The sequence below is a fragment of the Pholcus phalangioides genome, unplaced genomic scaffold (assembly GCF_987345545.1).
Source record: "Pholcus phalangioides strain wild (caught in Gottingen) unplaced genomic scaffold, Ppha-v1.0 ptg000020l_1, whole genome shotgun sequence".
Classification (NCBI taxonomy): Eukaryota; Metazoa; Arthropoda; class Arachnida; order Araneae; family Pholcidae; genus Pholcus; species Pholcus phalangioides.
In genome coordinates, this window is record NW_028301613.1 from 7,191,014 (window position 1) to 7,206,138 (window position 15,125).

General features: G+C 38.6%; 1 protein-coding gene across 1 annotated transcript in view; it reads right to left on the reverse strand.

Annotated features, from left to right (window-relative positions):
* Positions 1–6,221: 6,221 nt before the first annotated feature.
* The window catches only part of LOC149070891 (Golgi-pH regulating cation channel), a 31,230-nt gene continuing 22,326 nt past the window's right edge, over positions 6,222–15,125 (reverse strand). The window contains exons 16-23 of the mRNA XM_089248455.1: positions 14,888–14,994; positions 14,495–14,553; positions 13,580–13,683; positions 10,876–10,955; positions 10,711–10,778; positions 9,424–9,476; positions 8,208–8,238; positions 6,222–6,587 (exon numbers count right to left, since the gene is read on the reverse strand). Coding sequence (XP_089104581.1) covers positions 6,546–6,587; positions 8,208–8,238; positions 9,424–9,476; positions 10,711–10,778; positions 10,876–10,955; positions 13,580–13,683; positions 14,495–14,553; positions 14,888–14,994 — 544 coding nt within the window. The 3' untranslated portion in view covers positions 6,222–6,545. The remainder of the gene's footprint in view (positions 6,588–8,207; positions 8,239–9,423; positions 9,477–10,710; positions 10,779–10,875; positions 10,956–13,579; positions 13,684–14,494; positions 14,554–14,887; positions 14,995–15,125) is intronic.

The following is a 15,125-nucleotide window of genomic DNA, read 5'->3' on the forward strand; positions in this document are numbered from 1 at the left end:
GACAAAGACGCCAACCTGAAGAACCGCGTCGTCAGGTAGGGTGATCATACGTCCCGTATTTCCCGGGACAGTCCCGGTTTTCTTTTTAATTTCTTGCCATTACGACTGTTTGACAAAAGTGTCCCGGTTTTTCCCGTTTTTTTACATGACGTCTACTTGGATTTTTATGCTTCATCGAAGTCAAAGATTGAAATTATTTTTCAACTCATAAATTAAATTATGATAATTACAACTATAAATAAGAACATTAATCCCTCACATTTGTCTTGTTGAACGTTTTATTTCTTTTCATTTACTTTTGGCGTCATTTTTGGTGGTAATTGGCGATTTCCTGTATTTGGAATCCTAATTTCACGTATTTCTCCCGAGGAAATACGGTCACCCCACCCATAATGAACCTACACAAACGCTATGGCTTAATGCAAAATTTTGGTTTGCAGGTGGCGACACTAGACGAAAGGGAGGGGTATGTACGGCCACCACGACCAAATGGCACTCCCAACTGACCAATATGGTTCGAGATAGTTTGAGAATTATGAAGAGAACTTCGTGTAGGGACGCCTCGAGCGGATCACCGAAACACGTCGAGAGGAACTGAAGCTCCTCCGAATAACGGGGTACATCGCGAAATAACGTGGACGATACCGAAAGCCGTCGCGTCGTTTCGTGCGATTTGAAGACGACGATGCGGAAGCTTTCGACTCTGGTAGCGGAGATTTGAGTCTGTATACTTCGAGTGCCAAGCCGAACTCGCGAAAGCATCAGAGGAACAGTCGGTCACTAATAACTTGTTCATTAGCGCGCGCGTTCATCGTTATGATAGGTCCATTTTGGAAGCATGTAGAAATGTCCTCTTCACTTGTTGGTACAAGATTCCTCGAAAGACTGGTTATATTTTTGGAGATGAGGATTAGAAGAAAATTCATCTCTGCCCCACACGGGCACTCGAACCCCGTCTCTCGTTTTTGCTAAGCCTTTCAACATATATATATACGCTCCAAGTGAGAAATATTCTGTTTCCATATCTTAGTTGGTAGCACTCGTCCGGCAAACGAGAGACCAGGGAACACAGAGACGGAGCTTTGCACAGAGATGCATTTTCTTCCTTGTAATCATCATCTCCAAAAATATAACCAGTCTTTCGAGGAATCTTTTTACATTTCGGAAGTGTTTCAGACCTGTGGGTGCTCGTCTTAAGCTTTACATAGGAAATTTTGGTTTCTCAATCATTCAGCACATTTTTCGGAATGCTTGGGAAAAATTTTGCTGGGAGAGGTTACCATCACTGCCAAAGCGTATTAAAGACACTGAATTGTAAGTAAAGGTTTACTTATAGCTCAGTGATTAAAGACGTATTACTATTATTAATACGCTTTGATCACTGCTGTAAGCATGGCCCCCACATGGGGGGGGGGGCCTGACAGGGCCCGAGACGATCATCATTTTTTTTGCTTTTTCACGCTATAAATTAGCTACAGAAGGGGCCCCGCTACAGGATGTGGGGGCCATGCTTACAAGGGGTGGGCTCGCAAGGCTCTAGCCCTGGGGCCCGGGATGATTTTCATTATTTTTTTTGTTTTTCACGCTATAAATCCACCATAAAGGGGGCCCGTGAAAATCTGGTCACGGGTCAGCAGCAGCATTGGTGGAGCAAAATGTTGCTACCAAGTTTAATGTTTTTAATAATTTGAAGCACGCAGTCATGTAATGCGCTGAGTCTGATACTAGATCCTTTATTTTCGTATTCTTTTTAAGGCGTTAATTGCAGCTTGGAAACACACGCGGAAGAATTAACGATAAAATTTAAATTATCGAGATTTCGCAGAAAAGTAGCAAAAATTCAAAATTTCTCATTTATAGCGGTTATTTCGTAAATACGAAATATCCCTACAGATGACCGATACGTTTCAATAAGACCATCTACTAAAGACAAAGGAAACATCAAATGGGATTTTTGCCCCACCTTGTCTTTTGTAAAATAAGATAGGAATTCAAAATAGTTTGATCTAACAGATCAAAAAAATATTTTCTTATAGTATTTCTTTGCCCTTTTTCGAGCAACGAGGCTTTTTGAATAGACGTCATAATCAGCATCACTCCTGAGAGACATACACTGCATGATCCCCATAGAGATCAATGTTAAAATGGCCGATTTTAGCGTAGAAATGCGGAAATTTAGTGGGGTTTTCCTTCACATGAATAATTTTGAAAATTGAATTGAATCTTTGGTTTTCGAAATATTGAGTTCGCTTAGAGATACGAAGCCCAGAAAATTATATATAAAATAATGAGCCAGACCCACTTTTGAGGTGGATATCCATACAATAACATTAATTTCAGCTTTTTATTTATATCTTCTCAAGCACGAAAATGAAAATTAATGTCTCTGTATCGACGAGATATCAAAATTAATTAAATAGATTCTAGAAAGAAAATATTCTAGAATTAATGTAAGAGATTATTTCAGCATTAATGAAAGAGATAATAAAATTAATGAAAGATAATTCCAGAATGAAGGAAAAAAGAGAATTCCAAAAGTAATGAAAGAAAAATTATAGAATTAGTGGAAGAGATAATTCCAAAATTAATGAAAGCGATAATTCCAGCATTAATGAAAGATAATTTCAGATTGAAGAAAAAAAGTGATAATTCCAAAATTATTGGAAGCGGTAATTCCAGAATTAAAGTAAGAGAATTCCAAAATTAATGAAAGAAACAGTTCTAGAATTAATGAAGGAAATAGTTTTGGCATTAATGAAAAGTGATAATTCTAAAATAATTGAAAGCGATAACTCCAGAATTAATGGGAGATCATTTAAGAATAAATGAAAGATGATTTCAGAATTAAAGAAAGTGATAATTCCAGCATTAAAGAAAGTGATAATTCCAGCATTAATGAAAGATAATTTCAGATTGATGAAAGTGAAAATTCCAAAATTAATGAAAAGCAGTAATTCCAGAATTAAAGAAAGACCTTCAATAATTCCAAAATTAATGAAAGAAGAAATTCTAGAATTAACGAAAGAAATAATTTCAGCATTGATGAAAGTGATAATTCCAAAATTAATTAATTATCTCATTAATTCCAGAATTAATGAGATATAATTTCAGAATCAATGGAGGAAATAATTCCAGCATTAATGAAAGAAACAAATACAGAATTGATGAAAGCAATTATTTCAGAAGTAATGAAAGAAATAATTAATAAAGTGAATAATTCCAGAATTAATGAAGGAAAATTAATGGACAATCCAGGATTGATGAAGGAAAATTCAGGAATTGATGAAAGAGGACTTTTTTAGCATGAACGAAAGAAATTATTCCAGTATTAATGAAATAAATAATTTAACCTTTTTTTCATCTTTAGGTAAGAATAATAATTATAGAGAATAATTAATGTTGAGAGATGACTTAAGCGGCCCGCGGCACACTCTCAGACCACCTGAATGACTCGCGGCACATTACAACTTAACTCAACCTTTTGTGAACAGTGTGGGTCCACTTCATTGATTTGAAAACGTGTCGCGGGCCACTTAATTAAGTGATCTAGAACAACGCCGCAAATTATTTGCGATCTGTAAATGTGCCACGGGCCACTTGAGTAATCTGGAAATATTCCGCGGGTCATTTAAATGAGGTAGGAATGCGCCGCGAACCACTTAATTTATCTGCAAGTGTACCGAGGCCACTCGAGGCACGCCATATTTAGGCCATGGGTTGGGCACATGCTTCAAAAAAGGGGCTGTTCAAGCATGCTGTTCAGCAAATTTTTAGCGATTTTTGACCCCTTGTTAGAAAAAGTCAGCAAAACTCTGATCCTCCCTCTTTCAGCAAAATTTCGTCAGCGCTCTGCCCCCACCTCCTAACGCACAGTGGGTGGATCAGAGATGTACGTGGGGCTCGTGGTCTTCCCCCCCCCCCTCTCCTCACAGACGATCAAAAATATATTTTTTAATAATTAAAATTTCGAAAGAAAATATCTTATTACAATGAATTTCAGTTAATTTCAATGTTATTTGAAGGCCAAGAACTCAAATTTTTTAAGAGATTCATTGCGACCCTACCTCTAAGCCCATAGGTAACCCTTGACCCGCGGTAAACTCTTGGCGTGTGCGGCCCAAATGTGGCCCGTCCCTTTCAAACCCAATTTTGTAAAAATGAACCAAGCGGCACATTCACAGGTCGTTTAAGTGACATAATGCCAGACCATTTAAGTGATCCGTGACACATTTATAGATCCCTTGAGTGACACGTGACACAGTTTTAGAGCACTGGCGCGGTCACAAGTGCTGTTCTATAACACTCAAGTTATCCGCGGCCCATTCCCAAATTACTTAAGTGATCCGCGGCATAATCACGGATCACTTGTACGACGCGTGGCACAGGACCAGAGCACTTGGATCCGCTAAGTATTTAGAGTATTCAATAGGGAGAATGTTAGTTCAGGTGCCCACAAACTAGCGAAAAATTTTATTCTTTTTTGGCGCACCGAGTAAGATGCCATTAGGAATATTTCATATTTGTATAAAGGGTGGGTGCTGAAGTAAACGTCATGCTAACACCCCTCTCCGTCATCAAATCGAACAGCTCCCCCTTCCCCCACCATCGTTGCTGACGTAATACTTTAATGACTCCGAAGATAAAGAAACCCGAAAGTTATTTCTGAAGGGGTTTAAAAAAAAATTGGGTTTAGGGAGCGGCTAATCGGCTCGTCCCACCCACCCCCCCGTAAAACCAGACGGGGCTCGGACTCGGTCCCGTAAAGCAGGTTTTCTATGCCGCGCGCAACGTGAATCACCCAGCGCGACACTCCGTCCACTCACCAATAAGAAAAGCACTGTTTCCTACAGAGCGCAATACGGCTCACGACAAAGATTTACGTCGGGTGTGACTGGCGGATTGCTTCTGGAGGAGTTGAATGCGTCGTGCGCCGCGCGTTTCACCGACCTTCTCATTTTTTTTTTTTTTTGTTCCCTTTCCCTTCTCTTCAAACCGGAGCATGCAGCCGATAGAGTAGCCGCCCTGATCTGATGCGCCACGCTTGGAAAACACAAATGCGTAGCGTGATTATGCAACACATTTCTGCTGAAGCGAAATGATCCAGTTCGGTTCACACGTGGCGCGATAGAAAAACCCGGCTTTAAACGATCGTACGAGATACCGGGAGAGAAACCTATATTCTCACATGGAATATGGAATCTCTTGTGTGTGGACAGAGCCTGTCTCTACCCCTCCCCCTTTTTTTGCCTTATTTACGGCAACCGATTTCCCAAACAGACTCGCTTTCCCTACTGGACTTCAGTTTTTAGCACTTTGACTATACGGCGTGGGGACGAAAAGATACAGTTGTCGTCATCCCCTGCTCCGGTGGGACTGAAAAACTTTTTCTTTTTTTCCCTCTCTTTTTCAGTAGCAAGGTGTGATGTGAATAAGGCCGGTATTACACTATAAAAGTTTGGTAAAAGTGCTTTTATAAAACTTGAACAATGCAGTCAATAAAGTCACCGGTTGCATTTTCTAGAACGTAACCAATAACCTTATTGGTTAGATTTGTCAAGTTTTATAAAAGGGATTTTATCAAACTTTTACAGTGTAGTACCGGCCTAAAGCACGTCAAAAAGGGACGGAAAGCCGTGACATTTTGCGGTTTCTCTGAATTTTCGTAGTGAGATATTGACCGTAAATAAAAGGAAGGAAGGAAGGGATAAAACAGGAATAGTAGGAGAGAATTGGAATAAAATAGGGCAACTGCAACCAAAGTAGGAAAATAGGAGGACATTTCTAAAAAAATAGGAAAAGTAGGAAATAGGAGGACATTTCTAAAAAATAGGAAAAGTAGGAAAATAGGAAGACATTTCTAAAAAATAGGAAAAGTAGGAAAAAAGGAGGACATTTCTAAAAAATAGGAAAAGTAGGAAAATAGGAGGAAATTTCTAAAAAATAGGAAAAGTAGGAAAAATAGGAGGTCTGCATATATATACATACACTGAGTACATGTTCTTTGCCCCCCACCCCCTGGAAAAAGTTGAAATGACGGCCCTGATAGTAGGGTTGTTTTTAATGCTAACTGCAGAAATTGCACTGATAAATAAGAAGTTTTCGGTAGTATGGGAAATAACATCAGATGGATGACAAATTTCAATTGTATTCGTAATTTTTCAGATGCCAAACTTTACGAGAAACTGTTCTGGACAGAAGAAATTACACAAAAACTCAATAAGTCAACAAAAAGCGCTTCACTTATTACAACATTATTTACAACTATAATTTGACAATTTTTTTGTTTTTCTTTTAAAAAAAAAAGACAACAATCACAATGCATTGTAGGAAGCAGAGATCTGATGACGGCAATATTATATGACAAATAAAAAAAGAAACCTATGTATAATCTTTCTCGAAATGTTTTGCTGTCTGTATAAAACAAAAGGTGTCTCAAAAGAAACGTGTTCACATCTCCTTGAGGTATCACATTTGAAAAAAAAAAGTATTACGACAAATAATTACATCATCATCACATTGTTAGATTCCTTGTTCCGAAAAGGACCTCATTCCATCTTGTTCCTTTCGAATTTGGCAGTCATGATTTCCTGAAAGAATATCGGAACAAAAATAAAGACAAAAATTAATAAATTTAACATGTTACTAAAAATTAGAGCGCACACATTACTCATATATTTTACCGCACCAGCCTGCGACTGGCTTCTTATTCAGTTTACGGGGAAAACTCCTCCGCCAACTGTTCCTTGAAAGAGAAATTCACCACAGTTCACCAGTCTCTGCTGGGAAAACTTGCGATAAAATTTCAGCACAGGTAATGGAGCAACTGAGTGAGTGCCAGAACAAATGAGTGACAGAGCGAGTGAGTTCTAGAATAAGTGAGTGAGTGGTCAAGTGAGTATCTGAGTGAGCAAACAACCAAATGAATGAGTGAATGCCAAAATGAGCAAGTGAAAAAGTGACAGAGTGAGTGATTAAACGAGTGAGTGAATAGGCTAGTAAGTGACAGACTGAGCAACTGAATAAGTGACTAACTGAGAGAGTGATAGAATGACAGAGTGGGAGAATAAATAAGAAAGTGAGTGATCAAATAAAAGACAGCAAGTGAGTGATCAAATAAAAGACAGCAAGTGAGTAACTGGCCAAGTGAGTGATCAAGCCAGTGAGTGATTGGCCAAATGAGTGAGTGATGGAATGACAGAGTGAACAAGTGAATAATGGAGTGAGCAACTTCCAGAGTGATTAAGTCACTGAGTGTTGTGGGGACAGTGCCCACCACTGGATGACGCTGTCTGTGACACGTCATGCATTCACTGGCATGGGAATAGTTCACGTTTGTTCTGCTGACTCGCAAGCTACCTGAGTAGGTGTCTTACGGGACGCTGGGATTTTCTACCTCCGACGGAAGGGGGAGTGAGGTGTGTGGCTTGGGCTTGATTTGATAGACGCACATGAGCTGCACAGGTGATGGGCCAACTTGCCTGGCCAGCTCATTGGTCGGAATTCTCTCTGGTACGGCCACACCATCCAATGCAATAAGCTTTATAAGTGACAGAGAATTGTCAACTAGCAATAGTCACGCCTTGGTAGGAGTGGCCTCATTGGCTATGATACTGCCTCTGTGCAAAGCTAGAGAGCAACAGACCTACAAACAGCACAAATTCAATCATAACACATCACTCACTTCACTTCTGAAATATAGATGGCGGCACTAAAAATCAAACACAAAACTCTATAAGCATTCAGACTGTTAGGTAAACACACAGTTACACTTCCGGCACAATTCACTAGGTAGTAAATCGCCCATAAATGGTGATAGACCTGAGTTGTGCTCGGTTTGAAAGAAAGAGCCTGGTCATTCTGTTCTGCGTCATACTTCCGCCTCTAACCTGTCCAGGCACAGATCTAGGGGTGTCTGGAGGACTGATCAATCATGTGGTTCATAGAGTTATCCCGTATTTTACATGACAGACTAATTTTGTACATATATTTATTAAGCTCTTGTGGTGAACCCCCCCCCCCCCACCCCATGGATTTGTGCTTCAACCCATTGAATATTTCATTCATCCGTTTCGTCTATAGTTGGTTGGAGCAACCCATGCAAAATTTGAATATCAAGGTATGATATATATATCAATGCAGCATTAATTTCTCACAATGCATTTAATTTCTGAAAAAAATAAATAAATTGATAAAAATCTAAAACTTACTTCATCTGAATCCAATAACGTCGGCAAAGCTCTGAAACAACGGGAAAAAAGTTTTAATGTGATTACGACATAAAAGAAATATGTAGTTGAATCTTTATCGTCATCATATATTTTGTAGAATTCTAGTGATATAAAGAGGTTTGGCATTGAATCAAATCACTGTTAACCCTGCTGTAATTCCTCAGTATGGAAGGATCAGTCGCAGAAAATTCCTGGCGCTGCAGGCAGTAATGACTGAGGGAGTTGGATTGGGGACTCCTCCGTAGTATAGGGAGGATTTTCCCAGGGATAATTGCGAGGGGATGTTATTGTTTCTCAGAGAGCAATGCTTGTAAGTCACATGCTTGCAAGCACTCTAGGCCACAGTTTTTTCCACTCACGTCCCTGCACACACTCTATCTTTTGTTCTCTCACGTACTTGCAAACTTTCTATGTTACTCGATTGGTTACACACTGACCTAGTCCCCCCCATCTCTTGGCAGTGACAGATTTATGTTAGCTACACAAATGTTACTCCCCCCTTCACCCATTCTACCAATTTTCTTGGTCACTCATTCCTGAAATTTGCTGCTGCTCCAAACTAAGTCCCCTGTAAATATGACACTGCTTGCAAGTGATACAGCTGACTATAAATCAGGTCCCTCTCTTCCCCCGACCAGCTATGGGCCAGGCAAGCGTTGCAAAAGTAGACAAAATTGGGACCCCTAACTAGCCAACCCTAAGAGTGACACAAAAGAACAAGAGTGTAGCACCCCATGCAAACATCCCTTGCACAAGACACCCCCCTTCCTCTTTTTGTTGATATGTAACGAGGTTCAAGCTGAACAACAGAAATGATTGTCCCTCCCCCTTTTTTTTGTTGCTCCCATCATGAGAATGGCTGTCATTTGTCATACTGTACACGGTTGCTATGATTTTTGTACCATAGACCTCTGGAACAGGCCGTAATGACTGAGGGAGTTGGACTGAGGACTCCTCCGCAGTATAGGGAAGATTTTCCCAGGGATAATTGTGTCGGGGGGGGGGGGAGATGTTGTTTCTCAGAGAGCAAGGTTGAAGTGGCCCTTGGTTCCTTCCCAAGTGTTCTGGGTTCCGCCCACTAGTGAGCAGGCTGTGAGCAGGAGTATTCTGGAACGGAACATCAAGAAAGTGAGTGCCCCTTAGTTATAATTTGATTTCATGTATGAGAGTAAAAGAAGTTTCTTAGATAACTTACACTTCCGAGAGAGAAGCTGGAATATTTTCCTCGACCCACTTCAGGTCATCATCCTAGAAATAAAAAATTCAAATCACATCATTATGCTCCTTTATTTTTCTTTGTATACATATGTTACGGCAAATGTAACAAACCTGTGATTATGTGCAATCACCAATCATCTCAGTAAATTTGATAAATTTATCACTTTTATGGGGATTATGCACAATAAATACCCAAGCCTTGCTGGTAAATTTCCCAAGTCAATTTATCCAAGTCTTCATTATCTTCTATGAGGAAGTTCCATTCGATATAGGAGCAATTCAGATAACAAACACATTGGTGGAACGAATTAAGCTTGTTCTACTGTAGTTAAAATTACCTTGATGGCTGGACAAAATTCTCGAAAAGCCTAGATTTGAATGTTTTCCTCACCTCATCACATTGCTTATTCCAAGCAAGAGCAGCTTAAGTGAGGGTGCAAGGGGTGCAGTGAACTGGGCGGCGGGTTGTAAGGACAGCATTCTAGGCTTTTGTTGGACTTTTTCCACGTAAATTTTTAAATAATAAAAATTAACGAGACACCACACACTGTCACTCTTTTGAGCCATATCTAAGATGAGAACACAGACAAGGCCTCGGGCAGTGATAGAAACAAGAATAGACTCACGCGGGGCAAGTGTGCATTTTGGTGCCCTACCCAGTACTTTTTCAGGAGTGGTTAAATAAGGACAAAGAAGGAATTTGGATTCTCACTTGTCCAGGACCTGTAGTACCAGAACCCCTCTCTATCCCTTAGTTTCTGCTCTGGGAACCTTGGAGTAGGTATTTTAGCATGGGCAAGGTTGACTTCTATGTTGGAGATTTGAGATTAAATACAAAATAACCCAAACGGAAAGAAAATAAAAAAATATAATGGCTCATTAATAAGAACGGTTACGTGAAAAAAGTTATCTGGCATAATTAAGAACAGTGAAAAACCCTGGAGGAGAAAAAGCAGGAGAGCTACTTTGAAAGCGGGATGTATGGTCAAGGACATTTTTGGGGGTAACCAATGGTGTGCAGCTATGGACAGAAAAGAAAAATCAGGTTGATTCACCCAAGCTGAAGCCCTCTCAGCTTACCACTAATGTTTTATTTAGGGGCAGCATATGAGGCTTTTCACCCAGGCGGCAGGTGAGCCACCCCCGATTCCGAGAAATACCTTCACAGAATAGAGGAATTTTAAATCTGTTAATCTGAATATTTGACGAATAAAGTGACATGTAGTGCATTTTTTAGAATATAGTTATATACATATCTTCTTACCTGTTTGTTTTTCAAATCATTGGGTATCAGCGGTGAAGCCGGTTTCGTGGCTCTCATTTTCATGCCATCTGAAAATATATTAAAATCGCATGAATATAGAGCATTAGAATGAGTTATGGTACGTTAAACATATTAGCGAGCAGATAAGCAAACAATGAAACTTACCAAACACATCATTAGTAAGGTTTGAATCAAAATCATCATTATCATCATCATACGCATCTAGTAAAGGTGTGAAGGCATATCTGTGTTAAGCGAAAAACAATATTTTCCTATGATTATCAATGCACTTAAAATAATCTAGTTTTTAATGAAAAAAATAATAAAATATGTCTAAAAGGTACAGCGAACACTTCTCATTTAGATTAGAGCACATTGTTCAAAATATAGGGACACATATTGTGCAGTTTCAGTGATTTATATTAAACATCTATAAGTGTAAGCATATTCAATATTCACAGGTGCGTTCCAGCGCCCACCTATAAACAAATTTTAATTTATTTTCTTCTTCTATGAACGGCAGGCACATCATTTTAGTGGTCTGTCATGCAGGTTTCGCCTTATTTGGAGCACACTCCAGGCCTCCCTGGGGTGGGAAGCTTGTTTCTCTCTGACCCTGTATATGTATATACATATACGTATATATGGGGGTTGTGGGGAATTCAAGCAATATGGAGAGGCTCCAGAAAAAACTTGAACATGATTGCGGCATGGGCTAATGGATGGAGCATGGCATTTAGTATTGAAAAGTGCATGGTTGCTCATCTTGGTTTGAACAACCCTGTGTCACTTGTGAGTTTAATGGTATTACTATTCCATATGCAAAACTAGGGTCACTGATTTTAGAATTCTCATTGATGAGCGGCTAAGGTTTTTTGAACAGTCTTCAGCTGTGAAAAAAAAGTGAATAGAATACTCGGTTTTATTATTTAAAAGGTCTCTTCACGTTCTCCTGAAAAGTCATTCAGTTTTTCTGAGGCGTACTTCGTTCTGGACTCAAGTATGCAGGAAGGTTTTGGGGACTTTACCTACAGAGGGACATAGACTTGGTTAAGGGGGTGCAAAGAAGAGCTACGAGTGCTGCTCTTGTGGGCACACAAGGCTATGAAGACAGACTTGATTTTTTGCATATGTTTACATTGGATCATAGCTGCCAACTTTTGAAAATGAAAATTCGGGAGATTTTCGCGCACACCCGTATTTTATGCTAAAACCACTCCCTAATAAATACAATAGGGATTTTTCCAAATAAAATAGGGATTTTCCAAATATAAAAGTTAGAGCGTAGGGAATAAAATCCCTACTCAAAAATTGAAGTCAAATTAAAATAGGGATTTTACACACATAAAAGTTAAACCCTTGGGAATAAAATTCCTACGCAAAAAACAAGTGAAATTGGGGGCCAAAACTTCAATGATGTAAAAATAAATATTGTGTTCAATCAGAAACGCTGTGAACAAACATTCTCCGCGAATGACCCCAAAATCATCGGAAGATGAAGGAAAACACCGTCAATTTTTGAAGAACACTGACTTTTTGTGACACTTGCTTGATGTTTTTTTTTTTAATTTCACGAGTGATGATGGTAGTCTTTCCATGCCCGATGTTTATGTCCGTAACACAACTTGTACAAAAAGGAAAAGTCGGCCCTCTTCTGGAACGTTTGATGAAAGGAAATTCATCGGAATAAGTATCTTTAAAATAGATTAAATATGTTTTTGCTTATCAGTATTCGTGTTTTGTTATATCGCACGTTATAACAAAAGAAATTTTGACCACATGCGCGTGACTATAATCTTCAATTATTATCCAGGACTATTGGCTGCTAAGTCATTTCCCTGCACGATAAGACAAACAACTTTCTTGTTACCATCAGAGGGTTTGTAAAACTTCCTTAAAAAGGGAATTTCCCCATTTACGACGTGTGACGTCATTTCGAAAGGGAAAAAAAGATGCCCCACAAGAAATTCCTTAGGGATTGTTTTCATAAGCGGGGATTTTTTTTTAATGAAGTAGGGAATTTTAAGGGACAATTAGGGATTTTTTTGATTTTCGTAAAAATTCGGGAGATTTAAGAACTTTTCGGGATGTCGAGCGATGAAGGTAAAATTCGGGAGATTCCCGAAAAATTCGGGAGACTTGGCAGCTATGCATTGGATGAACACAGGTGTTGGGGGGATATCATCGAAGTGCTTAAAATTTTCAATGGGATGAACCGTGGGTTATTGAATTCCAGGTTGTGGCATCACAGGGAGTTTTTCTCTAATAGGGTAGTTAATAAATGGAATAGCTTACCTCAGGTTGTTGTGAATTCTAACACAATTGACACGTTTAAAAAGAAGTGATAAACATAGTGGGATAAATTGAGAAGCTATCCATAATTAGATTAAGGTAACCATATAATCTTTTTTATGTGAGCAGTGCATTATATAGTATATTACTTGGTTTTTTTTTGTAATATATATGCTTTTATATTGGGTTGCTGTATTTTGGTTATATTTTGACATCAATATGAGCATATTTTTCAGCCACCTTGTTGGGCATTTGCTTGTTGCAGCCTTTGTGTTTGTATAATTGAATAACCAAATGAGTCTGTGACTGAGCACAAGTACCCACTCACTAGGTCATTGTTTTTGATGAACTGTTTGTCCACGAATTTTTCTGTCTGTGTCTTCTCAAAGCAGTGAATTGTTTTTTGTGAAATTGTGTGGCAGCAAAGTGCTGTCAGTGAATTTTCTAATGCAGAGAGAATTTTTCAGACACACCTATTCTACAACACACTTGGGAATAAAGTGTGAAGTGACTCTTATTGTAATATTATCATTATTATAACTTAGAAAGCCATATATCTCAAAAAATCTCATCCTACCTTTGATTATTTTGTGTAGGTCGCCATAATATCATGATAACTAAGAGTATCAAGGAAAATAGTAAATGCCAATAAGCTTCGTCAACCCACAGTTCATTCCAGTCCTATTTAAAACAACAAAGGTTTATTTCATGACCATTACTACATTTCAAGTCATTAAACTGAACAGAATATCAGAAATGCCAACATAATTTCTTATAGAAAAAAAACTATTCGTTGGGACATAAGCAGATACAGGCTCTTAGAACTCACAGAGGGTGTGTATAGTGAACAGAGGACAAATGTCCAGCTCTGGCAATGCCAGTAATATATTAAACTTTTTCACTGAATGGGGTGGGGTGAGCAATACCCCTGTATCTGCACCTGGGTTAGGATAGTCTTGTTATGGTACTCTGAATAATCAAATGCTATGACCGTTCACCAGTGTATTGCAAATCACTGATGGTCCATAAGTTTATCTTGGTGGCATGCAAGAAATTTGAACAATCCCAACTGTTGTGTTTATTACACTCTTTCATTATACAGTATATATATACATTGCCAGAGGGCAATTAACTGCCCATTGAATAATTTTCCCCTGCTCTGGAGAAAATACAGTATGTCTCATATTTATTTCGCAATAAGAACTGCAGTATAGACAAATGCCATGAAGGTTGCAAGATGAGTGAGACAATGTAGTAGTGACGGGACTAGATATACTGCAAGAATATGATCACGGTGTTGTGTGTGCAGAGAAAATTGTGTTCATTATTAAACATTTCTGTTCATAATACTATGGAACATTTCGAAAACACATTTTCTGGTTCACTCATGCCTAGCAAGAGTACAATCAATTACATCACTGACTATTTTCAAACAGCATTCAGAGATATCTCATCAGAAATAGATACGTCATCAGTAAATGGATAAACTTACTGTGATGCAAGCGACTAGTTTGTGACTTCTTATGGACCACACCATGAAAGCAACAGATGCTGAAAACAAAAATCATAATTTATTGTAGCTTTCGCTTCGAAAATATCCTCAAATATATTTTTATAAGAAACACATCATCAAATGATCAAATATAGTTACACATTTATATTTCTCTTTAAAAGAAAAAAAGTAAAAAAAAACGAATATATATATAGTACAAAAGTTTTTAACAACTGGCTGTTGCGAAAATGAATTTTAGAAAGAGAAAATTCATCTTCGCAACAGCCAGTTGTTAAAAACCTTCGTATGTATAGCGGAGAGTGACGTTCATATATGGTACATCAATATAAATGAGCTATGCAAAGAAAAAAAAAGAAGAGAAAAAACACTCACCTAATACAGCAAATATTAACGTGTTCGTAAAATGTTGGTACAGAGCCAACTTTACAAGATTCCTTCTGAGTCTGAGCGTTCTCAGAGTTTGTACTAAGCTACTGAAAATGTTAAAAAGTCAAGGAACACACACTAGCAAACAAACACTCTATAAATAGTTATTCATCTGGGGTGCTGTGATAAGCACCCACAGTATTTTGTAGGACCAGTTTCAGCACCCTCAGAATTAATGCACAAA